Source organism: Anopheles aquasalis, chromosome 3 (genome assembly GCF_943734665.1).
Source record: "Anopheles aquasalis chromosome 3, idAnoAquaMG_Q_19, whole genome shotgun sequence".
Lineage (NCBI taxonomy): Eukaryota > Metazoa > Arthropoda > Insecta > Diptera > Culicidae > Anopheles > Anopheles aquasalis.
In genome coordinates this window covers 62,228,549-62,252,467 of record NC_064878.1, presented here as the reverse complement: position 1 = coordinate 62,252,467, position 23,919 = coordinate 62,228,549, and the positions used below count along the sequence as shown (strand labels likewise).

Sequence of the window (23,919 nt, the reverse complement as noted above, 5' to 3'; positions counted from 1 at the left end):
GTGCAGAATGACGGAAATTGTGTTTTCCCTTCTGCGCTTGGCACACAAAAAAAATCACGAACAAACGGAGCAATTGCTGGCGGAGGGATTCCTGGGGCAATGGAATTACGAGGATGACGACGTTGACGACGATGGGATGAGGAAGGCTGACCGTGGATTTCGAGCAGCGGTCGCGGTCAACGGCCTCCTAGCGACCAGCTAAGGGCTGGTGAAGGCCAAGGCTTTTAATTAATTTTGTGGTTAATTCTGTGCTGGTCGCTTAGAGACGCTCTCGCTAGGGTAATCCGTGCACCCCTTTTAGTACAGGTTTAGTATAAATTGTATAACAATGATTTAATACAACCAAACGACGTTTTTCGGTGTAGAATCCTCCTTGAGAAAACCTGCTTCAAAAAGGGATTCAATAAATTCCATCCACCGTACAATGATTCTATCTGGTGGCTTATTTGCGGACCCGGAGACACAAACAGAAGGACGAGATTTGCCCCCCACTCTATCCCAGGTCTCAGCTATCGTCGAATCGATCTGTTCGGGTGGAAAATTGGGGTTTCAAAGGAATGGAAAATGCCATCGAATTCGTTCTCCGAATGCAGGAGACACATCAGGCAGACCTCGCAAGAAGATCCTGATGCGGCTCGTGGCCTCAAGGCTATCTTTATTCAACAGAAAAATATCATTAATTCATTGTTTCCATTGGGTGGCAGGGGAGAAAATGTATCAATTAGATGTTTGCCGACACTAGACGACCATCATCATCATCATCATCATCATTCTCTGCTGCTTTGTGCTGCTGCTGCTCCGTTTTTTCGGGGATTTTTCGTGGACCCTTTCTGTCCGCAGAGAACAAAGAAAGAAGGGGTCCCTCCCTCCGTCGTCCGTCATCTTGTTTCGCGTCCCTCATCTGTCACGTTGATCACTTTTATCGTGTACTACCCTCTCACGGCAAATAACTGTCTTGTCGTGTCTGTCGCGACCGCTCGAAGCTCGAAGGGATGCCCGTTCTGGGCACATTTATTAATTCGAATTAAACTCTCCAGCAGCGGCATCCTTGTCGTCCTTGTCGTTTTTCATGAAGCTCAAGAAACCGGTGAACATTATTAAATGTTGCCACGAATTAATGCTTAACCCCTCTTGCTGTGTGTCTATCCGGCCACTTCTTCGATCGTGATTTACAAGAGGAAGGATCCCGGGTATCGTGGCCACCACCACACTCTGGCTAAATTATGGTTAACCTCTTAAGGCTCGCACCCGCTCCCAAGGGCCCATCCATTAATGTCGTGGGCGAAAAATTGTGGCACCACGGAGCGATTAGCGGATCGCTCCGCGGCAGCCCACGCCCAGCAGATGCTGCTGGTGGTGCCATCGAGCAAACAGAATTAATCACAATCCTTCACTCGACAGCCGCCAGCGCGCGCGGCGTTTTGTTGGAGATTTTATTAATTTTGAACCGCGAACCGAACCGCGCATTCGCTCGTGATGTGACGGTGCGATAGATGGCGGGACTGTAAAGATATGGCACCGAAGAAGTCGATCATCCTCCAAAGTCATCCTCTCCGTACCACGGCACTGGCATTGGCATCGTACATCAAAGAGAATTTTATGCCATGCTCCGGCTCTTGGGCTCTTGGGGTGGTTTATGTTTTCCTTTCAACCACCACCACCACGAGTACCAGCGACAGCATCAGTCCTTCGGTTGGATACCGGCTGCTTACTGAAGTCAATTCCGAGTGGCACCAGAGCGCCACCGTCGACACGTCACGCAATACGCATTTTTTTTTCAAGTGTTGCGTGGCGCTTGGAGCATCATTCATCCAGCGATGTGGGCACCATTTTAATGACAAATTTGGTGGATTGGCGGTAATAACTGGCGTAAAAGTGGGCAACGCACTCGCTCTCTTTCTCGCGGTACCTCCCATCAATTCTGAACGGCAGCTGCTACCGCTACTACTGCTGGTGTTGGTGGTGGTTTGGGATGAAAAATGTGGTGTCTGTGGTGGCGAGTAACACTCGTTGGTCTCTCTCGAGTGTGTGGAGTGTGCCATTAAGGACATTATAAAAACAAATAAAACACGCCATAATGGTATATTTACTCTGGCACGGTGCATGTGTTGGAGTGTGAAAAAGTTGGACGCTCTCTTTTGTCCCCATCGTCCGCTGGTTCTTGCTCGGTTTTCTGGATGGGCGTCTGGAAACGTGCTGTCAGTACCACGTCGGCCACAGACCGCACACACGGGGCTGCCCAAAACTTTGTCACTCTCCTTCTTCTCTCCGCACAACAATTATCCTGGGCGCTCTAATAGTTAGCTAATAGTTTGTGACCGCGCCCCCCCCCCCCCCCCGGGGGCTCACAAAATCCCACCGAAAAACACCTGTCACCGGGAGCGGCCCTTAAGTTGGAGTTAGTTCGTTGGACACTTACAGGACTCGGTGTTTTCGGTTCTCCACGACTAGAGCAATCCTATCCGACCGAGTAATGATGCCGTATGGTCGTGTGTGGACGAGGTGATAACTGTTCTGTGAAAAGACTTGACTTCTTCTTCTTCTTCTTTCGACAACCACACACCACACAACGGAGGAAGCTGCCAAGTTCTGGAAGGGGCACCTGGAGGTAAGGGCTTCTCCAGGTTTCTTGCGGCCCGGTATAGATTAGGAAAGTTTTATTACTTTTTGATAACCTTCTGCTCCTCCTCTTCCCCCTCGAGTGAGGTGAAAATCGAAGAACTCATTTCCCCAGGAGTCGGCAAAACGCTTCATTTCCCGTGGCCTGGCGTTGGAACCAGGCACTTCACGGAAGGTAGTTCTCGATGGTATAACAGCAAACGACGACTCCTTGTGTGTCGGATAAAGAGAATATCACGTAAGCACACGTCTTCCACACTTTTTGGGATTGGAAGGGCTTGTGGTTTGGTGGTGGCGAACGAGAGTGCAAGAGAGAGAGAGAGAGAACTCAGAGTCTACCTTTCGATCGAGTGTTGTGGTCGTCGTGATATTGGGACACAACTTCGATTTGATTTCGAGCGAAGCGTGATCCTTTGGAGTCCTTGGAATTCCTTGGAAGTTTCCCGGTTTTTCGAACACCATTGTGACAATGCCACCGTGGTTCTCTCGCAGTTCGCAGCGCACTCGTGGGGGCAGTTCTTCAAAATTAATTACCAACCCCGAGAAGAAGGGCGGATGCCAGTACCTACCCACGGAAGGATTGCCTCTTAACCCCACATCCTTCTTAAGCACAGTCCCAAAACCACCCCAGGGCGGAGGAGAGAGAGAGAGAGGCACACACTTCGACATCCGGCATTCGCCTGAAAAGCTTTCCTGTGCGAAGAAGGTTCTGGTTGCTGCCTGCGAACAAGGCCCAGGAATTCCACGGACGCCCAAGGCAAGGATCCTTTTCGAGGGCCAAGGAAGGTGTCTTAGACTGGAAGAGCAGAGGCAGAGGCAGCAGTAGCAGCAGCAGGGTTAAGGCGCGTGACTTTGTGGAAACATACCCAAGCCCGTAAGTGGCCTTTCCTTACCAACATGGGACCACCGCCGCTACCCAAGTTACAAGTGGTCTTTGACATTCCTTCCTTTCCTTGGGCTTGGCGTAGCAGCTGCCCCGAAAAGGAGTCGTCAAAGGGAGAAAAAGGAGCTGCTGTGTGGTGGCGGCGTTTTATACATCCAATTATGTGTGAGCCAATGTGCGTCCCAACAGATTGCGGCACGAATCCCCGTGAACCTTCTGCGTGGTATGTAACGGAGGGGGAGCAGCGGGGTGGAATGGAATCTTGGGTGTAGTGGTGGTAGAGCAGCACCAGATTGTATTCCATTTTTCATGCAAACGATTGAAGGAGCGTGGATAATGAATTTGAATTCAATATCACCAAGTCGTGTGCTGCTGTGCGTGCCGCAGGGTACATCACATCGTTCCAAAAGGATGCTGAAGGATCCCCACCGGAGAGTCAACCCCTAAAGAGTGATTTCGTAAAACATGTCTTAAAGGTAGACGTCTTCCAGTATCGTTTGCTGTGCAGCACTCATAGGCTGTAAGAATGGGTTATTGTTCCATTTACTTCCCTCATAAATGCTGGCTTTAAATCACGCTTCTTTCTTATGAAGAAACACATACAAGCACAGGCGCACAAACAGCTTCTTGGGACCAGAAAGAGTCCCAACGAAGGACAACAACAGGCAGCCAGGCACACTCGCGGGCACTCTGTAAACATAACCTTTTCCAGTACACACTCCTCGACAACGACGACGACGAGGATGACGAGAAGGACACACGCAGAACACGAACCCTTCATGAAAGCTGCCACCAGGCACGGCGGACGTCCATCCTTTGGCTTCCAAGAAGCACCAGAGAAAGAGAGAGAGAGAGAGAGAGAGAGAGAGAGAGAGAGAGCGGCCAGAATAAACAACAATAAAAAATAACCAGCAAGAAAGCGTTACAAAATGACGCAGGAGAGAGGGAAGAAAAAAAGGGAAAAGGCGCGAGAACGTGGCCGCGCAACATAATACGCCATCCAGCGAAACCACACTTTTCCGCGAATTTTTGTTTCCCCCCCCCCCCCTCGGAATGGATGGATGGATGTGTGGTGCCGGATTGTTCCCCCGACCGTGAGATGCGAGATTTCGTCGCACCCATTACCATCACCCCCAAAAGGGGTGGACAAATAAGTCATTTCACCCGTCGGTGGAAAGCTTTTCCTGGGTTTTCTTTTCGTATTGTAATGTGTTTCTTCAGCGCACTCGCTCGGTGCTGCTGCTATGTTCAAGACAAGCACAAAGCGCATCCTCAAGCAGCAGCTGCAGCAGCACGTTAGGAGCTAGTAGTTAGTAGCATGAGCATGGTGGAGACGTGTAGATGAGTTCGCGTTCCCGGGGCGACTCGGAAGGTGCGCACGTGCTAATAAGCAACACACGCCGCTCGCTCAAAGCCAGTGGTACGACTCAAGAGGCAGAAGAATGTCCTCTTGAGAAGCAGGTTTGTTATCCTTTTCAAAGAAACTTTCTTTTTGTGTGCTAGTGTGCGTGCGTGTCTTGTGCGAACTTCATACGCTGGTCTCCTCCGTGCACGTCCATTTTAAAGGAAGTTGCGCTCCGTTTACCATCCACCGATCCGTGGCATACATTCTTAAAGTGTTCCTAACTGTTTTATGAATAGAGTTGACGTGCAAGAACTGGGGTTTTATGTTGTTGGAAAATTTAAAATGTCAAAGAAAAATATTGCCGGAATATTTCATGGCAAGCAGCATTTCCTCATCGTCAGTTTAAGGCCACAAAGACAATGCCTCTTCGTTCCGAAACTGATTTGTTCACCTCAGGGTTAAAATTATTATTTCTAACTCATTCGAGTATGTTTTATGGACTATTGAGTAATTTTTTATTCATTTGAAAGTCAGAAAACAGTAAGTCAGAGTATGATATCGTTGGAATCTGTTTCTAATGTGATAAATTCAATTCAATTAATTAATTCATCTCCTTCTTCGATAATTCCTTCTCTTTTCCAAGAGATTGTGCCACTATAATTCGTAGCTCTTGTTATCAGGATTAATCATATCAATCATCAGCAAGAATGGGTTTGTATCCATCATTAGCAAACTAATTTTCTTCGGTATTACCGGTTGTAGAAATGTTACTCAAGGCTTCGGTCTCACCTCGTACAGCAACGGCCGGCGCAGACACACTTCCCCCTTCACACGAGGCCAGTGCCCCGCGGTCAAAGGATGGCCGGTGGTTCCGGGAACGACCTGAATGAATGGTGCATGCTGCCATCAAGCTATAGAGCACGCGTCGACCATCGCAATGGTCGTACACGAAAACACTCATCTCAGGTTTTGAAAAGAAATTGAGCAAATAAACCCCGAGTCCGGTGATGGTGGTGGTGTTGGTGGGATCGTGCTCTGGCCACACCAAGAGATATGCGTTGAAAAAGCTGCTTCGACGCCAAACATAAACACAGAATCACAGAGCACACGTACACGTACCTTCCATGAAGTGCACTCTCCAGTGTTGGAAAGTCTTTCCAGGAAGTCAGTGAAGTTGCGCTGATGATGGTGATGAGGAAACCAATGGAAAACTCCAGCTTTATGCACTCTTGCACGCGCGCGCTCGCTCCAGGAGTTGCAGAATGTTAAATATGCAACAGCAGCAGCAGCAGCAGCGTTGCATCCATTGTCTAGAACACAACCCAAGAACATATGCCAGTAACAATGCACATCATATTCCGACCCCGGTTTATGACCGGTCGTGTTCAAATAGCTCTGCCGCCCATTCCAAAGCTCGCAATGCCATTCGTTTCGTTCGACTTTGGTTTGAAGAAACCAAATGGGTCTCTCCGGGATTTGCTCGCTACAGTTTGCGCATCCTTTTCCTCGGAAAAGGATGGAACTGCCATTGTGATAAGAGGAGAATGGAGGAAACAGTCGCCAAGGAGTGAAGATCCACTCGAAACCACATCGATTCACTATTTGCTCTCGTCCTGGCCACGATGGAAATGGGAAAACCTGCTGTTCGTGTTTGGTTTGTGGTCTCATAACCTTACGAATGTGCCATCAAGTCCACCAGCAGTCTCTATTCGGTTCCTGTGGGCTAGTGTGATGTGGAAACCGAATAACGACGGACGCTTCCTTGGCACCCCCCCCAGGTCCCGAAATTGGAAGTCGATTTGTCGAAACACACATTCTGTATCCTGTGTCTAGGAGGGCAAACTGTTTATGTATTAGCATAGAGCACAAGGCGCGGCAGGATTGAGACCGATGAGACCAAGAGTTTTATCGGTTTTCTTTCCCTCGCTCGTGTGCCCTCGCTTTTGTGTAGGCCAGCTTAACGCGATGATCCGACAAAGTCAGAAAGTGGAAACCAACCAACAACAGTAGAAGAGAGGCACACCAAACGACCGGCTGGCAACTTCTTCTGGATGCCGAACCAACCAGCAGCAATCAGCATCCAATCGAGTGCAACTTTTCCGATTCGCATTTGTGAGATTTTGCTGCAGTACGACGCATTGCCTTTCTTGTGTGGCTTCATCTCTGCTTCTCACTCGACCACACAGTGTAGAACCTTCTCCTCCTCCTCCTCCTGGTTGCCATTCACCCAACACACTGACATTGAGGACACTTGTGGGGAGAGCTTGTGGGCTAATGTTTAAACCCCGACTGTGTCAAATGAATTCCGGTTGGTTTTAAATTGGAACAACGAAGACATTCATCTGTCAGAGGCGACCAGGACCACGGCAGACAAATGATTCGAGTAGGCATTGGGACAGTTTTCTCTGGTTACTGGGCAAATCATACTCGACAGACTGACTCGGAGGAAAGATTCTTCACTTCGCTCCCATCCTAATCGCTCTTCATTCTCGTTCATTTCACAGGAATTCTTGCTAGCGATCGACGTCACTTCCAGCGGTACGCCGGAGGAGAAGCTAAAATGGGCATTCCGGATGTACGACGTCGACGGTAACGGTGTAATAGACATTCAGGAGATGACGAAAATAGTGCAGGTAAGTTTTTCTTATCAAGTAACCGTACGCATGAGCGTGTTGTCTCGATGTGAGAACACCAGTTGGCACCTCAACATGGTGTGCATCGTGGTCTCGTGCTCGTCACCGGTCGGAGGTCATAAAGGGATTAGTAATGGTCCATTAAATTCAATCCCGGACCTACCCTCGTGACGGTTACTATGCTACTGTTTGTGTGGCATGCACACCAACACCGATGCAACTGCTTCGACCGGGCAAACTGTGATCGAAGCACCATGGCCCCTGCTGCCGGTGCTGCTGCGGTGAGACAGTGTGGCGCCAAGGATGGCGTCACCCCGAAAACGAAGCCGCATGCGTGATGTAGCATAGCATGCTGCTACTGGTTCCATCAGGCGGTCCCGGTGACCCCGCTACTTTTGTGTTCGCAGCCATTCCATAGACTACTGCGGAAGTAATAGGAAAAGTTATTATGTTCTCGTGCCTCGAGACCGCCTGGTGCTGCCTCTTGGGAGGGGGGAAGGGGGGAGGTCTGAATGCAAAATTTATGCATTTTCTTATGCGCCGAGGACGAGAACACAGTAACAGTGGCGCTAGATCCGACGCCATCAACGCAATCGCATGGAAAACTCCGGGAAAGTGGAAAAAGCCTTCGAGCACCTCACAGCAGTAGCATGATGAGGATGTTAGGCTGCTCTGCCCGTTTAGCAGCACCGCGGAGAACGGTGCACCTGGGTGCGAAATTTGCATTCGCACAATGGACGGCCGTGTCCCGGGGGCGCGCTGTATGTGAGTGTATTTTGCTTCTTATTATTAAATTTCTTCATTTTACAACGCCAACATTTCAGGCCATTCTGGTGGAACCTCAGAGGAACCTTTTCTTTTCGTGTTGAAACGATTGTTGAGCAGCAGCCCCAAACCGGTTGCTTCGGTTCGTACTTATTACGCTTCCGGTTGGTGCAAAAGCAGAATGCAATGCAATGCAACAGCAACGGTGGCGGCAATTGAAATTGCGAATAGCCTGACGCGATTCCGGAACCTACAGGTCGGCTTCACGATTCTTCCTTTCGAGGGAAGTGCTTTTCCCTTTCGTGCATAGGTTGACAGCAAGGTAGCATTGTAGCCACCGGTTGGTAGCGAGATAGAGATTGCAGTTAGACTATATTAATGATTAGGTTCTTTGGAAAGTGTTGAAGGGATTTTGTTTGATAGACTGCTTTGATGGGGGTTACTTTTTCGATTTTTTGGCATAGTTTGACAATTGTGCTGGTTTTGTGTCAGCTTTTTCACTATTTTGAAGAACTATATTATTCTACGCAATGAAGAACTATTATACTGACCGGAGTTTATGGAATACATTACAGAAAAAATCATAGTTATGCGATATGTTTTGCGTTAGCCGAGATATGAGTTTTAGGCAACATAAAGTCATCTTTACTAAACTTACTATCTGTTCAAGATCTACTCTTATAGAATAAGAAAATAATCCTAAAAATGGCCAAAAATTATACAAAGCATAGGCAGAAAGTGTTTGAACCACACAACCTCTATGATAAATTGCTCCCCTAGTACCCCCTTTTGGGAAACAATACGTTCGAGCGAAAATCAGTTTGCCCACCCGCTTACCATCAATGGTCGATGAGAAAAGGCATCGTATTAATCACCAAACTTCCACGGTTCCAATTAATGACCCCCCCGAGGGCGGTGTTGATGGGACATACTTTTGCTTTATCCTTTAAGCCAACCTAGCCGAGAGTTAAAGAGCACACCACCAAGGCTGAGGGTGACCTTCGCTGTCACCGTGAGCTCTACTATCCTCCGATGCAATACGGTTCCGTGAAAAATCCCGTGAGGTGTGTGCCTGTTCCTAGCAAAGATCATTGTCAAGATCGTAAATTTATGGCCTTTTGCAGCACAGTCTCCCTACCTACAAGTATGTCATCAGAATTCCGGGGGAGGAGCTATTTTTTGTGTCGTGTAATTTTTTTTTCTGACCACGTATTGCGGGAGTCGAGGACATTGCGCTGCCTCAGGTGTTTCGATTTATTTCCGAAAAATGCGATTGGTCCAGGGATGCTGAAACGAACGACGGCACAGCCATTCCTGTCCTGTTATCTACTTCGTTTCTGTCTCTCTCTCTCTTTCTCTCGACGGATGAGATTGCCATTTTCGAAATCACCTCCCCGCTGGACGTTGGCACACAAGAGCGATAGGGTTCTTCATCTTCTTTCCGTCGGCCACACAGCCGTGGTCAGTGACATGTTGAATTGGCTGGAGCCAGCACAGGATATGAAAGTGCACCCTGCCGTCCACAGCCAGCCAGGATGTCTCTGTGTCTCTGTGTCTGTGGGTGTATTTGCACGGACATGGCCAGTGCCTCCGGGCACTACGACGATGTAAATTGCATCGGGCACGAACGTGTGTCCTAGCGTGACTCCGGTAGCGAGGTCCGGTGCCAGGAATGGGGCGCAGGATGTAGATATTTATTTTGCAAAATGGGAATTCAAGAAACGGACCCCGGTATCCTGCGTGCTTTTGCGCTCGTGTGCCCGGTGCACATTTGCTCCCAATCCCATTAGGACGGCGTGTACGGACGAGACTTTAGGTTGTCGGCGCTGTAATGGAGCGTTCGTGTCTTTGCGTGTCCATCATGTTTCGCGTGCGCCCGGTCCTGGAGTTGTGCACATTAAACAGACATTTTGGATGAGATGGCAAATGGCTCCGAATCCGAACACAATCAAGCTGTACGTTTTGTGAAAGTGTTTCAATTACTCAATTTAAACGACCAGTCCGGAGCTGGAGTGCTCGTAAGTTAACCAGTTTAAAACAATTTTACGCCGGGATGATGTAATCCTGAATCAAATGCGCTAATCAAACAGCGTCCCTACTAATGTTGTCTGTAAGCAAGAGCTCAATGCTGGCGCTGCTGGTGCTCATTAAGTATTCCCCATCGTTCAGTAGTTGCCGATCGAGACGAGTGCGAACCACCGTTAATGAGCATTCGCCAAACAAACGGGGCACGCGCGCGGTGGCCACAGGCTTTTAATTTGATAAAACATTGCATGCTGCACGCCGAGAAGAGAGCCTTGCCACTGATTAATGCGCGAACACCACACCGCGCATGAGAAGTTGCGTGTTGATTGCGTTGGCTGTTGAGGTTTCTTTTTTTTTCAGGGAAACTTTCGCCAGATTTGTTTTAAAATTTTCATTTACTCGAATCACGTTGCTAGCGATTCTGGGCGTAACGAGTTCCTGAGCTACCGTGCAAGGATCGCTCGCCAATTATTAGTTTCGTAAGACACTGAATACCACCGTGTGCGCATCGTGGTGTCTGGTATCGCGCGTACTAGCTTTGCAGAATACAAATTATTATGTCTGCAGCGTAGCACAGAGCACGCCAAGGAGCAAGTAGCGCAGTAGTATCAACCAAGGAGTACCGAGGGATCATGGTTCATTCACATTCTTTCTCATTTACTTCGCTCGTGCGCTCGCTCGCTTGCTGACTGGAAGGCACGTGTCCACGTCCACTGCGTGGTATCGAAGAATTCCTCTGTTCGCGAACTTCCACACCGGGTTCTGTGGTACCGAGCAATGTAATCTCGTCCTTATTTGGCGCTCTGCGTTGCGTGCCAGCAACGAGAAGCTTCAGCATTCTCGCATTTCCTCGAGTGTTGTCTCGACAGCCGCCGCATATGCTGATGGTGCGAAGAAGTGTCCGATGATCGAAGACGATGAGGATTTATTACGGTGGTCCGTTCGGTACTTCCCTTTCTAAAACACACACCCACAAACACTCCATGTATATATATTTAGTAGTGTTGGATTTCGTGCTGCATTCCGGGTGCGAGTGCAGAGAAGGAAGCTCTGTAATTAAGACAAACGGCGATACCATAAATCATGTTTCTCTTGTTTACTCCGATTTCGACTACTGGCCACCGGCTTGCCGGCGTTCTAGCTTAAGCTGTGATCGACGCCAGCCGTGTGTGTTGTTGCAAATTGAAGCCCTTTTTGAGCGAGTGTTGGCGTGGCCAGAATTTATTGTTTTCAAAGGGAAGCAGCTCCCTCGGCGCGCGCGCGCGCGCGCGTTTGAAAAGGTCCTTCAGTCCAGCATGAATGCTTCACCTGACCTTCCATTCCTCTCTCTTTCTCTGGTGTGTCCATAGAGAGCGCATGATGTGTTTATGACGGCACATCTCACAGCATATACCACAGCATAGTCATGATTGTGTGCTGGGCGGAAATGTATGACCTCACGAACACTCTCTCCCTTTCTTGTGCTCCCTTGGAGGGTGCCATTTTGCTACTCCTGCTGCTGGTAGTGTGTTACTTTATGTGGTAGCATACCGGAAACATATTGCGATACGCTCCAATTCGTTTCCAAATTTTTGGCATTTGCCTAGCACTGTGGCGTCATACTAGTCGTCGACGACTACGACGACGGCAAGTCTCGTTCCCCGCACTCCGCAGCAGCGCTATACCTTTGCGTTCCTATCATCAGTACAGAGAACGGCGGATTGGCCATGACATGTAGTAGCCGCGCAAGCAGGAAGCAGCAGGAATGTTGCGCTGTTGTCGTGAAAACCAGAGCCACCATTTTCATCCCGGCTGCCAACACACCCCATTCCCGCTTAACGGCGTGTGAAGTTTATGGTTTGGAGGGCCCGATGGAATTGGTTGCACGGTGGAAAAACTTTTCCTGGCAATCTCCCCCCCCCCCCTCCTCCGGTGGCCCACAAACGCGTGCGTGAAAAGCGCTTTTGCAGAATGTCTCTATGTGTTTGAGGCCCGATCGATCGATCAATTCCACGGTGGCTTTCCACACGTTCGATAAGAATGATGGTGGTGCTGATTTGGGTGAAGCGAACTCTGATTAATGTACTCGCAACGTAATGTTCGTTGGGGAAAGTTAAATGATCACAAAAAGTTGTTATACCTTTCCTCCGGGAGCGCGTAATGGCCAGCTAACGCAATTCTAATAACGATCTCTTTCTCTCTCCCTCTCTTCCTCTCTTCCAATAGGCAATATACGACATGCTCGGTGCGTGTTCCTCGAACAAGCCGGCCGATTCGGCGGAAGAGCGCGCGAAAAACATTTTCGCCAAGATGGACGAAAATAACGACGGTCAGCTGACGCAGGACGAGTTCCTGAAGGGTTGCCTGCAGGACGAGGAACTTTCCAAGATGCTAGCACCTTAAGCGGGGGTCCCCGGATGCCGGATGCCACCCGAGAAAAGAGAGAGAGAGAGAAAAGAAAACAAACAAAAAACACAAACCATTTTGTCATTAAGCCAAGCACACACAACAGCAGCCATCCTTCCCTCTTCTCTACAAACACACAGACACACACATAGACACGAGCAGACATGTCACGGCAAGATCTTGAATCATCAAACAAACGCAACCGCTGCTGCTGCTGCTGCTGGCATGCCGCCAGAGCGCGCAGATGAGAACGGATCGTAGCTGGATCGAATTAAAGTGACACAGGTGGAGCTGTGCTGTACGCGCAGCGTGCACACAGAGAAGATGCACTAGATACATATAGTATATATATATATATTGATATACATGATATATATTTAGAGGAAAAAAAAACTTAAAAAGAAACCTACAAAGAACAGAGCGTAACAATCGAACACATTCATCCACACATGATAGAGAAAGGGCCAGTGACAGCGCTCGTAGAAGAGGAAGCTGTGGTTGGAGGCTAGAGGGTAGGCAGCTAGGAGCACAGTGCCCTGCGCCGCTGGCAATGCTGAGAAATACTATTTTGCGCGAACGAAAGCCCCATCCTTTCTCGCCTCTCTCTCTCTCTCGTGCCAGCCTGCCAATAGCCTCCTATCTCTCCTTCTCCTTTCGGTGTCCTTTGAGTCACGTGCAGCTGCGGTGGCAGGAGGAAACTTTAACTGCACACAATCTCCCGATCCCGATTCCCGATGGATGCTAGTGAGCACTGCTAGAACGTGCAAACTTTAAATAGCTGCGCGTGCGTAACGGATTAAACATTAGAAACCATTTTGCTGGCGAATACCTTTAATATACTGTATCTACTGCGTGTATCGAAGACCGAAGGGAAAGGAACGAAGCGAGGAGCATCACACGCGGAGGAGGGTAAGATAAGAGACCTTTAGGGAATTTGTATCGCGCGTACCAATTTAGCTGTAATCAAACAGTAACTGTCCTGCCAAGCGCCGCTACCCTATACACAACAACACTGACACAGACAAACACTAACACGTAGCACCATGAACCACGCTGTTATGCTGATGGATGGATGGATGCTTCAAATCCCAAAGCTGAGAGAGTAAAGGATGTGGTGAAATAGGTTTGCAAAATTGATAGGCGCCAGTAGGGAGAGAGCGTGGTGAGTTTACTAGAAGTCAAGTTTCAGGTGTGCTCAGCCCGCCGGATCTTTAAGCCTCACTCTCTCCCTGTGGTTCCGGCTTAATTAATGCTTCTAACTGCGAATGCGTAGCATCATGCTGTCGGCCGTGTCCCGGGCTAAGCTGCTTACTACCATCGTACGGTCATCACCACTGTCGTGGGCCGTGCCGATAATCGTGCTATTAGTGCCATCCATCGATAGATGTACAGAACCAATCGCTGATCCGACAGTGAACGGGCCGGCGCTGGTGTCGAAAGCTGACAAACGAAGGACACACGCGCACACGCGGTTTGCGAGTAGACTCCGACCGGAATCCGGAATAGAGGGCCCGTTTCCGCGCAGAGAGATATAAATGCCGAGGAAGGTTGCGACAACATTACAAAGAAGTTGTGAAAAGAATTCACAAATCGCGCAACGCATGCGATGGTGCTTTCGATGAAAAGCAAGGCAAAGTGCACAAAGAGCACCACTCGTCGTGGCCACCCCCTAAAACTGAGTCTCGAAGTTTCGGGCTTTTCTTTTCAAAACGGAATACATTCATTATGCTGCTGGTGGTGCTGTGCTTGTCGTGAGAAAGAAAGTCATTTGTACAAATGTTTGCCTTCTATCTTTCGGTCGTTTGCATTGTACGGCCGAGAGTCTACTTCATCAACCCGGCAGCAGCAGCAGCTCATACATATTGATGCGCGGTCGTTTCGCACTGCTTCGTGTGTATGTATGGGTCTGCAAGCATAAGCGCCATTTTGTCGGCACGGAATGCGGGTTTGTCTTGCCATTTGCTCTCGACAACTCGTGAAAAGGGTCGTCGGCAGCGTCGTCGTGCCAGTACCAGAGATTTCATGATTGTCACACTCACGAATGGGCCAACTTCACTTTAACGCTAATACAATTTCATAATCAAGAGCATGGAAATTTGTGCGGAATGCGGGGAGTATAATATGTACGCAGCATCCTTTTAAGGTCACATGCCTCTACTCAACGATTCAGGGCAGTGAAAGAGAGTTGTGGCTGGTTAAAAAGGTCCTGGAATCTATGAATGATTCCACCCCAAAATGGCACTGCAGTCAATAGAAATGGAGTTCTTCGTCCGTTTGGACTCCTCTTGCTCGTCTCTTTGCAGTAGCGGACCCATGACCTAGCAAATTAGTAATCCGATTATCGGCACCGGCCACCGGTACCACAGTTCATCAATGATGCGCGATCGGGCACTTCAAGGAGATCGAATCTGCGTGTACCATTTCCATGCCCATTAGACACATGGGACCGTCCTATCTATCTCTCTGTCGCTCTCTTTTTGCCTACGTCACCACAGGCTCGTGGCATCGTGGCACCGCTTGCTAAGACTTTCCATTTTCCCCTGCAACCTGGGTGTACATATTCGTTTTGTTTTCGCAGTATTTCTAATATTCTGATCTAGTCGTCGTCGTCGTCGTCGTCTGTGCTGTGAATCTGTGGGGTTGGCAAAGAACTGGCTGGCGGCGACTGGCTGCCATTTGCAGCCCATTTGCGAGAGACTTTCACCGAATGTTTCCGCAAAAGTGTCACTCCCTTCCACGCTCTCCCTCCACCAAAACACATCATCACACGTGGTGCGAGCTTTTTTCCCTTCGACAATTTTGCTACCCGCTGTCCTTGGTATGGAATAAAAACAAAACAACTCCAAAAAAGACTCGCGCGATCGGAAGGAGGCGGGAGGCGAGTGAGTTTAACATTGTTCAATGTCGAAATGTAACGTTTCCAGTGCAGTCTCCCACTCTCTCTCTCTTGGTGTAAAAGTATAAGCAAAACGAACCACGGGCAGCGGTCGTGTCATGGTAATGTTGATTCTTTAAGCATATATATAAATTAATATATATATATATTTGTAAGCAACCGTAACAGAAGCGTACGCTCGGACAGGGATTAACGCGTGGGTTTAGAATGGTTATAGCATAGCCTAGGGGCAGAACTCGCTCACCGTCACTCGTCATAGTCAAATCGATCGGAACGCGTAACATGAACATGCGAGATGTGCGAGGTATTTGTTAGTCCGAGAGGAAGCAGTTGCTGCTCAATCTAGACACTTACACGTACGCCACACCAAACACACACATTCAGAGCAACAGAGACAACTGAGAACGTTTGTCGTCGAGTCGAGAAATAGCGCGTAAACGAAAGCGAAGAAAAGGGAATGCCAGCAGGGAGTGCAACCCTCCAATCTCACCAAATTCAGCGGACAGCAGAAAAAAACCCAAAAAACACACACACTCATGGAAAACAGAGAGCAAACAATGGAAGGCGAATGAAGTGGGGAAGGCTGGCATGGGAGAGAAGAAGAAGTAAAACAAGATGATACAAACTAGATGTCAAATTCGAGAAAAACAAACAAAACACATTATTAACGTGAAGAAGATGAAGAAGAAAAAGAGATAAGCGAGCAGAGGAGAAGCAAAAGCAAAACCACAAAGTACATTTCTGCACAAGTTTAACTGGTGTCTACTAGCACAAACGCAAAACAAAGCAAATTATAAACATTTGAACCAACTGGTGCACGCAACAAGCACCCGCTCCCTTCCTATTCCTTCCCATCATCCTTATAGCACCCAGTTCCCGAGCTGTGTCCTCTCTCACCTTCACACCGTGCACCTTGTCGTTAGTAGGTATCCTTAGAACCGCGCTACCGAAAATACCGGATGCTTAGCAAATGCTGCTTAGCTCAAACACTTAATACTGTAGAATGGTCCATTCAGGGTCGGCGCCATTACAGAGGCTACACAGCTTGCAGTAGCCGTATGGCGATCGGTTGATCGCTGGGTGTCAGATGATCGGTAGCCGCCAATAGGAGGCGGAGAGCTTAAAGAGCTAATACAGCGAACCCTCTCACCAGCCACAGAGATAGCCATTATTCCAGTGAGCATAGAGAAAAGAGAATGCAAACCAGCTGCAAGTTAAATCATACCAGGAATGGTTCCCAAGGACACTACACAAAAAACGCCTCATACGTCACACAACCCCGCGCACACACTCACCCCACACCCCACACCGCACACCCCTCCCATACTCTTACTCACGGCAAGAAGAACGACTTGATGATGAGCGTGTATGCAAACCTCCTCCCTCCTAAGCAAAAGCCATGCTTAACATGTGTAAGGAAATGTTTTCCTCCAGCAAAACGAAGAAGAAGAAAACGTATTTAAAAGCGCAAAAAAAGAAGTAAAAAAAAACGAAGCGAGACTGCTGCTATAATAGAACCCTTTCTACATCCATCTTTCTCCTGCCATGTCCATTTTTTCTCATCTCCGTTTGTTGTAGTCTAATGATAATACCACTCTTGTCCGCTCCGAACGAATGCAAAAACAAAAACAAGCAAAAGTCCAAAAACCAAAAAGCAAAAACTTCCATTTCTAACCAAATCGAAATCGCAATTCTCTCACTGCAGCAGCAGCAGCAGCAAGACCGCTCTTTCCTTATCGAGGAGAATCGAGTCCGTCACTCGTGTCCTCGTACTAGTGTAGTGTCGTAGCGTGTAATGCCTGCGGATGCGTTGGGTTCGATCGTTCGTTCGTTCGTTCGTTTCCTTCTCCCTCCCGTTTTCTGTTTTCGTTTTTGAGTTCTCGTTTTGAAATCGCCAATTTGTTATCTCTCCGAGTTCATGATTGCATATTTTTTAACGATGAATAAAACTAAGAAGATAACAAAAAAAACCAAACAAGCCGAAGCTTGAAACTCTGTGTGCAACAACCGTCATCGATCTGCGTCCGTCGGCGTGAATTGAGCAAGAAACTTGATAACGAGTACGGGTAATGGATAGGAAGAGGAATAGAAACATGCTTAGTAAGTGGGAACGCTGGAAAGATGGTAAACACCGTGGTAATGCTTCGTGGAACCATGAAACACCGTCACCACAAAGCAGGCGTTGCTAATCGAACAAACAAGCGACGGTGATCAGTGTTGACAGCAGCATTGAGAAGGAATTTATGATGGATCGGGATCATAGAACAGTCGCCCTTGACTTTAAAACCCCCCCACGGCTGGCTTGGATGTCTAGTGGAAATTTAATTTCTTTTTTGCGCTCGCTTCCAATCGAAACCATCGACGAGCGACTGGCATGGAACGGAGAACGGTCACTGTTGTTCGCTACGACCCGGTAGACCGGGTCGCTCGCTTGATGGCCAATAGGAAATGGTCAATATTCAATTAGCGTACCACTTACCCGATCCTACCGCATTGATTGACCGGCCATGGTACGGTACATCCGGTCAGAGGAAGTGCTTGTTTTGCTTCCCGGAAGCTCTCCACTCGTGCACTCGAGTTCAGGAGCACGAGTTTTCTCCGATCTGCGAAGAGGGGTATCATCGTGTATTGTGTGATAGCGCCCTGAAATCCATTCGTTTGATTGACGTTTTTTACTGCATTGTGCAGATTGGTTTAAGTAGGCCAAGTTCGCGATAGTAACTTTCAACTTTGGATTGCAGTTTGTCCACGAGAAATGTTTGATGAAATTTAATATAAATAGTACAATGCCAGTGTTGTAGCACATCGTACTAAACAATAATCGCTGCTAATCCACCCGCCAAGCGCCTAAGCGCACGTGGGAATAAATGATAATGGCTTCATCTTCTAATCTTTATCCATAACGCCGATGCACCGTCCATCGGACACCACCATTCACATCGTACAAAAATGATCAGCAATAGAGAAGCTCGCAAGGTTGTACTCTCCGAAAGAAAGCAAATAAAAAAGGAAGATCATTTCATTTCATTTTCATTCTCGATTGCCATTTGCCGCCTTCCTGGTAGCAATGGTGGGAAGCCAAACTGTGCCAGAATGAAAGATCATGTTCGGCCAAGAGGTGGATTAAGCTCGGCCTAAAGCTTCTCATGCTTTCTCATCTACTCTCGATATGCGGAAGACAGTGAACGACGCGTGATGCAGGAATGAGGCAGCACAAATGCCGTTTCCGCGCTGACTAGCTTGTGGAAAATTCATTCGCCATTCGCGCTCGCGACGAACTTGGCGGCACCGGGCGGGCGACGGCGTAATCGCACCGGATACGCAGAAAAGCCATTAATAATGGCAATGGCGTACCAAGAATAGCGCACCGATTCAGTCGTTTGTTACTTATATTCGGTTCGTTTTCTCATCGCTTGCTTCTCTTTCTATTTCTCTCGGTTTCATCATTGCAGAGCAACATTAAGCGAGCATATTCGACGCAGTGCGAGAGCCCACCAGCATCCAGGTTCAGATTTTTCCTCGGACTCGGACTTGTTCGGCGTCGGTAATCTTCAAAACTAAATTGGATCCGGCAGAAGCGCACGGGACCGTACACGACTGGGCCACACCGCCTCCAGGAGCCAAGGAGCAAGAGCAACAAGATAAATTGCGTTATTCTTTTCTAATTAAGAAATTGAAAAGTGTAAAGCAGTGAGAGTGAGTCTCCGGCATCGGCTAACGGTCTCCAATCATAAGCACAGCACCGAAGGAGCAGGGACCGTCGAATCGACGGATCGCGCAAGCAGCAGCAGCAGCACCCGGAAGCACCGAGGGCTACTGACCGACCTGGTGTGTCAGCGTCAACGGCGACGAGGACCGCGGCAATCACAAAGCAAGCACACACAAAAGATGGGCAAGCAGAACAGTAAACTGAAGCCAGAGGTGCTGGAAGATCTGAAGCAGAACACAGAATTCTCAGGTCAGTCTCGAGCGTTTTCTGCCTTTTTTCCTCCATTTTTTTCAGCTCTCTATATTACTCTGGAACATTAATATTATTCATGACAAAGGTACAAACCCACGCACACATCAAGCCACAGAGAGACTCACTGACGAAGATGGTAGTTCGCATGCACGAATCACAAGAAGAAGCCATTTCCCTCTCACCCCCTTAGTCGGTCGGAACGGAAGTCGCGGTTGCTGCAGAAAGTCACTTGGAAAAATTAACTTCCTCTGAGGCACGTCTGCTACTTCTTGGCACACCACAAACCAGAGCGAAAGCGAGAGAGCATCGCATCGCTTGACTTAATAACAACTGGCACGAATGATGTTATCTAATTGCAAAATGTAATTACAAACACGCCCCCCCCCCCCCGTCCTTCCGGTGTGTGGAGGATGTGCTCCAGTTCCACAGCCTCCCGAGGGGGGGGGGGGGCACCGGCGTGTTTCTGGGAACTGGATGTTACCTTAGAAGCTTCACAGTGCAAAGGCAGTCTCTGCGCTACTTGTGAAAACTTTGAAGAACCGGGACAGATGTTGTGGCACACTTGTAGCAGCAGCGCAGCAACACCTTTCTCTCTCATTAACGTCGACCACGCCGGGCTGCTAGTGACGAGCGATGGTCTGTTTGCATGTTAATCCAGTGTTTCAACAATTGCTAGCTGCTCACCATTGTGGCATGCAGAAGGCACCTTCATCTATCTGGCCATCATCAATACAAGGAGTGTTCTACTCGGTGACAGCTTCCTTCCTGCTCCCAATGAACCGGATCACGGTTCCTTCGGCTAAGAGCATGCGAGAAGTATCCTTTGACCTTCGGGGACGAAAATAATCCCATCGGAGATAGGGAACGATTGGGTCGGATGCCGATCATCAATCACGACCCAAGGTGTCCACAGCCGGTGGTGCTGATGGTGGCCTGTGACGTGGCCTGTGGCAACCATTGGGGTTGACCACCATCACCACCACCACACATAGACGCACACAGCAACGGACGATGCTCATTAAACACATTCGAAGCCTCATAAAGGCTTGGTGAAGGTTCAGTTCTTCTCTGTTTGTATGCGTGTCCGTGTCTCGGTGTGCTTACATTGTCGCCGTTATGCCTTTTACGGTCTGCGATCCGTTCGACATCCTCGCAGCTGCCCTAAAGTGATTCATTGTCCATCACCACACGGCCCCTAAGGGACGGTGAGGTTAGTCGTAGGACGAAACTTTGAAGATTATTACACTTTTTGGCAGTTTTTATGGACGCTTCATGTCCGTTCTCCTCCTCGTCAGGCGATCAGGGGACCTTCATCAGGATAATTTATTGGCGCGACCAAAACCGCGACGACCACAGTACCTTTTGCGGGGCTTTTGAGTCAACATCAAACGAGAGGGCGTGAATCATTTCCCGATCTCGATACTCTATCGATACCAGTAAATGGTATCGCAAATGATGGCCGTAGCGCAGAATGCAAACACTCAGTGCGTACTGAGCTATGAAACGAATCTAATAATAATTCAATCAATCCAGTGCCAGTTCGTTTTTACTCTCCTTTCTTATCACCATCGAATGGCTAGCCACAATCCGATGAAAGCAACATGTTGGCATTGGGCTATCGGTTGCATACTGGCAGCGAAAGGGGCCATCGTATTTGTTTAGGACTTGCTGTTAAGGTTTTAGTGGTCGCAAGTGTTAGAAATAACTTTATCTTTGTTGATAAAAGGATAATAAATCGATATTGTTTAAGCGTCTAGAGCACATATTCACTGTTTTCAAACAGCTCTCTCGAATATAGCTCTGCCACTCCTCAATAATAAGAAGCATGTGGCGAAATTGCAAAAATATTAAATTGTAAGGCAATTTTAAGCTCACTTTTGGGTTGGAAGGTTAAAATAATAGCAAAAGAATGATTCCACTGCTTTGCATCTCAGCTCAGACAAGAGAGAAACATCACAAAGTTCGTAAAGTTCGGTTGCCGACACGGCGAGTCAATTCTTTCTACTTAGAACTTTTTAGCAGCGTAATAAGCTGAAAGAGACCAACTTAGCACTAAGCTGATGTAAACTTTCAAAATGTAAAAAGTAAATTTCCGGTGAAACGAAGATAAATCTTGATAGACACCTACTGATAACCCCGTAGTCAACAGATAACGGTACTATGCCGGTGGTGAGTTAATCCGAGTTTGTTGAAACAATAATGAAGCCCGTTAATGGACATTCACAGAAATTGGTACGATCTTTCAGTAACAAAGAAAAAGAACATATTTTCAATTATGTTCCACAACTTTATCGAAACAATGGGCAAACGAACAACATTTGCTGGTACTACTTTTATGCCGCTGCCTGTATCTTGCACCACACGGACGGACCGGAAGCATAATGGAAGCAAACCGCAATTTAATGAAGACACACAAATGAACCACATATGAGTCGATCGAACGACCGAATCGAAGACCTTATCGAAACCGTTCCGATATAGATTACCACACCTAATTAGACCTTTTCTCCCTCCCACCCTGTTGCCACCGGAGGGGAGTCTCTTGCCGTTATGCTGCAGCTCTGGTTGCTCTCGCTCAATTTGCTGCTAGCTCATCGCTCGCCCTACTCGCCCTGGTACATCCGGGCATTCGAGAGCCAACAATCCGTGGAATGGAAGGTTTCCTCTTGAGCACTGGTTGCCGGGAAGGTCGACTACCACCAACTCACTTCCGAACGAACCAACCAACCAGCTTCTTATCCCGTGAGAGCAGCCAGGAAGCGAAATTAATGAATCTTCTTTTGCTCGGGATTGGCTGGAGTGGTCGCAGCCACCGGTTCCTGCCACTCCACCAGCAGAAGAAGAAGAAGGTCGTGGAAACCCCTCGGATAAATCACGGCTCAGGAGACGGTCCCACGGTCCCCGTCCATTTTTCTTACGCTCTGGGAACAGGATGAGCGGGGTCACATCGATCCCCCCCGGCATTTCGTTACTGGCAGTTCACCCACTGCGGGACTGCCGTGAAGGTGCTGCTCTCCCAGAGGTCTCGGGTACTTACGGTCGCTCGTTTTTCATTCCGCCTCCGGTTCGGTTCAGCTCTCATGCTGCTAATTTGTGTATTTGTTTTAGAATTTCCCCGAAAAAAAGGTTCGTTTTAAATTAGCTTCACCGAGAGCGAAAGGAGTTCTACGAATCGCGAGGAATAAGGCGCGGATCTCCGGGAGGAAAAGGATTTCCTTGCATCGTCATCCCGGCGACTGTAATTCGAAGCCGGGCAGGGTACGAAGCACAAAGGAAACCATTCCATTGGCGGTTCCTTTGGGGTACGAATTCGAAGAAGGAGGATGGTTCATCCATTAAGACCAGTCACTCGCCATCTTGGTGCCAAGTACTGGAGCACGAGTGCATTCCCGGGAATGGTGTACGTGTCTGGTGTTTTATGTTTTCGATTCCCGTGCCCGAGTTTCGGATGAATGTGTTCCGCGCGTTCCATCGTACACCGAGCACTAAAAGTGGAAAGCAATCAAATGTGGTAGTTAGATGTGAGATAGTCTTGTTCCCTATCTCCTGTCTAACATCATTCCTTTACTTTACGATCCTTGGCAAAGAGAGAGAGAGAGAGTTGGCCAGAAGGAAAGTGATATCAACGGAAATGACTTTTGAACCAGGCCACGAATCGATCTGGAGGTGGATAGTAGCGTTTTCGAATGGTCATTCGGTGTAGAAAGATGTTCTTTTTCGTTAGAGCCAGCACTGCACTCGATGATGATAGACAACCGGAGAAGTGTTCCCTCGAAAATCCTTCAATGACTACTGCGTTGCTTTCGGTTGCATCGCCTGCTGCTTGCAAACTGCATCTTCGTAGCACAGAGCATTGTTTACACCAAATACTTCAAGTGTGCAGTGCCTGTTTCTCATGCACGACAAAGAAAGACAAAGACAATCAAACATTAAAGACGTTGCAAAAAGTGTCTAGTTCGTGCCAGAAACTAAACCTCGTAGAAAATTCGTAGCGTTCCGATTAAAGATAGCTTTAAGGTCGTACCTGGCGCCCAAAATGAAGCCATCAATTATCAATCCATAACCCATAAAAACCCAACCCTGCCCCACCTGGCATCCGGGAGCGCTCAGGCGCCAAACCATAAACCAACAATACACCAAATGTCGAAACAGGAACAGGAAAAGGCAGACACAGAGAGAGAGAGAGGAAGAGGAAGTCTTTCCACACAGCTTCCGGTTTCTTGATTCGGTTTGTGGTGAGGACGGGGGGCGGGGAGCCGGTGATGAAGCCATAACATATTTATTCCCATTGTTGCTCGGTTCCGGTCCGATTCGATTACGATTCCGTGCTTTGCGTCACCTCCCTGTCCTCCTCCGAGTGTGCCACATGCCCCCGGTCTGTCTGTCTGTCTGTCTTCTCTATCTCTT

The 23,919-nt window shown here is 48.3% G+C and overlaps 2 protein-coding genes across 18 annotated transcripts in view; both read left to right on the top strand.

The window, feature by feature from the left end:
* The window catches only part of LOC126578444 (neuronal calcium sensor 2), a 69,929-nt gene extending 52,810 nt beyond the window's left edge, over nt 1-17,119 (top strand). For all 10 annotated transcript variants that reach the window (XM_050241017.1, XM_050241012.1, XM_050241016.1 and 7 more), the window contains 2 exons: nt 7,352-7,480; nt 12,476-17,119. In XM_050241017.1, the coding sequence (XP_050096974.1) occupies nt 7,352-7,480; nt 12,476-12,652 (306 nt within the window). In that variant the 3' untranslated portion in view covers nt 12,653-17,119. The remainder of the gene's footprint in view (nt 1-7,351; nt 7,481-12,475) is intronic.
* Nucleotides 1-23,919, top strand: part of LOC126578442 (neurocalcin homolog) — a 94,292-nt gene that overhangs the window by 59,997 nt on the left and 10,376 nt on the right. For 7 of the 8 annotated variants that reach the window (XM_050241000.1, XM_050241005.1, XM_050240999.1 and 4 more), the window contains exon 3: nt 19,004-19,509. In XM_050241000.1, coding sequence (XP_050096957.1) covers nt 19,440-19,509 — 70 coding nt within the window. In that variant the 5' untranslated portion in view covers nt 19,004-19,439. Of the gene's footprint in view, nt 1-13,445; nt 13,565-19,003; nt 19,510-23,919 lie in introns of those variants that run through there. The other variant, XM_050241006.1, reaches the window with a different exon arrangement.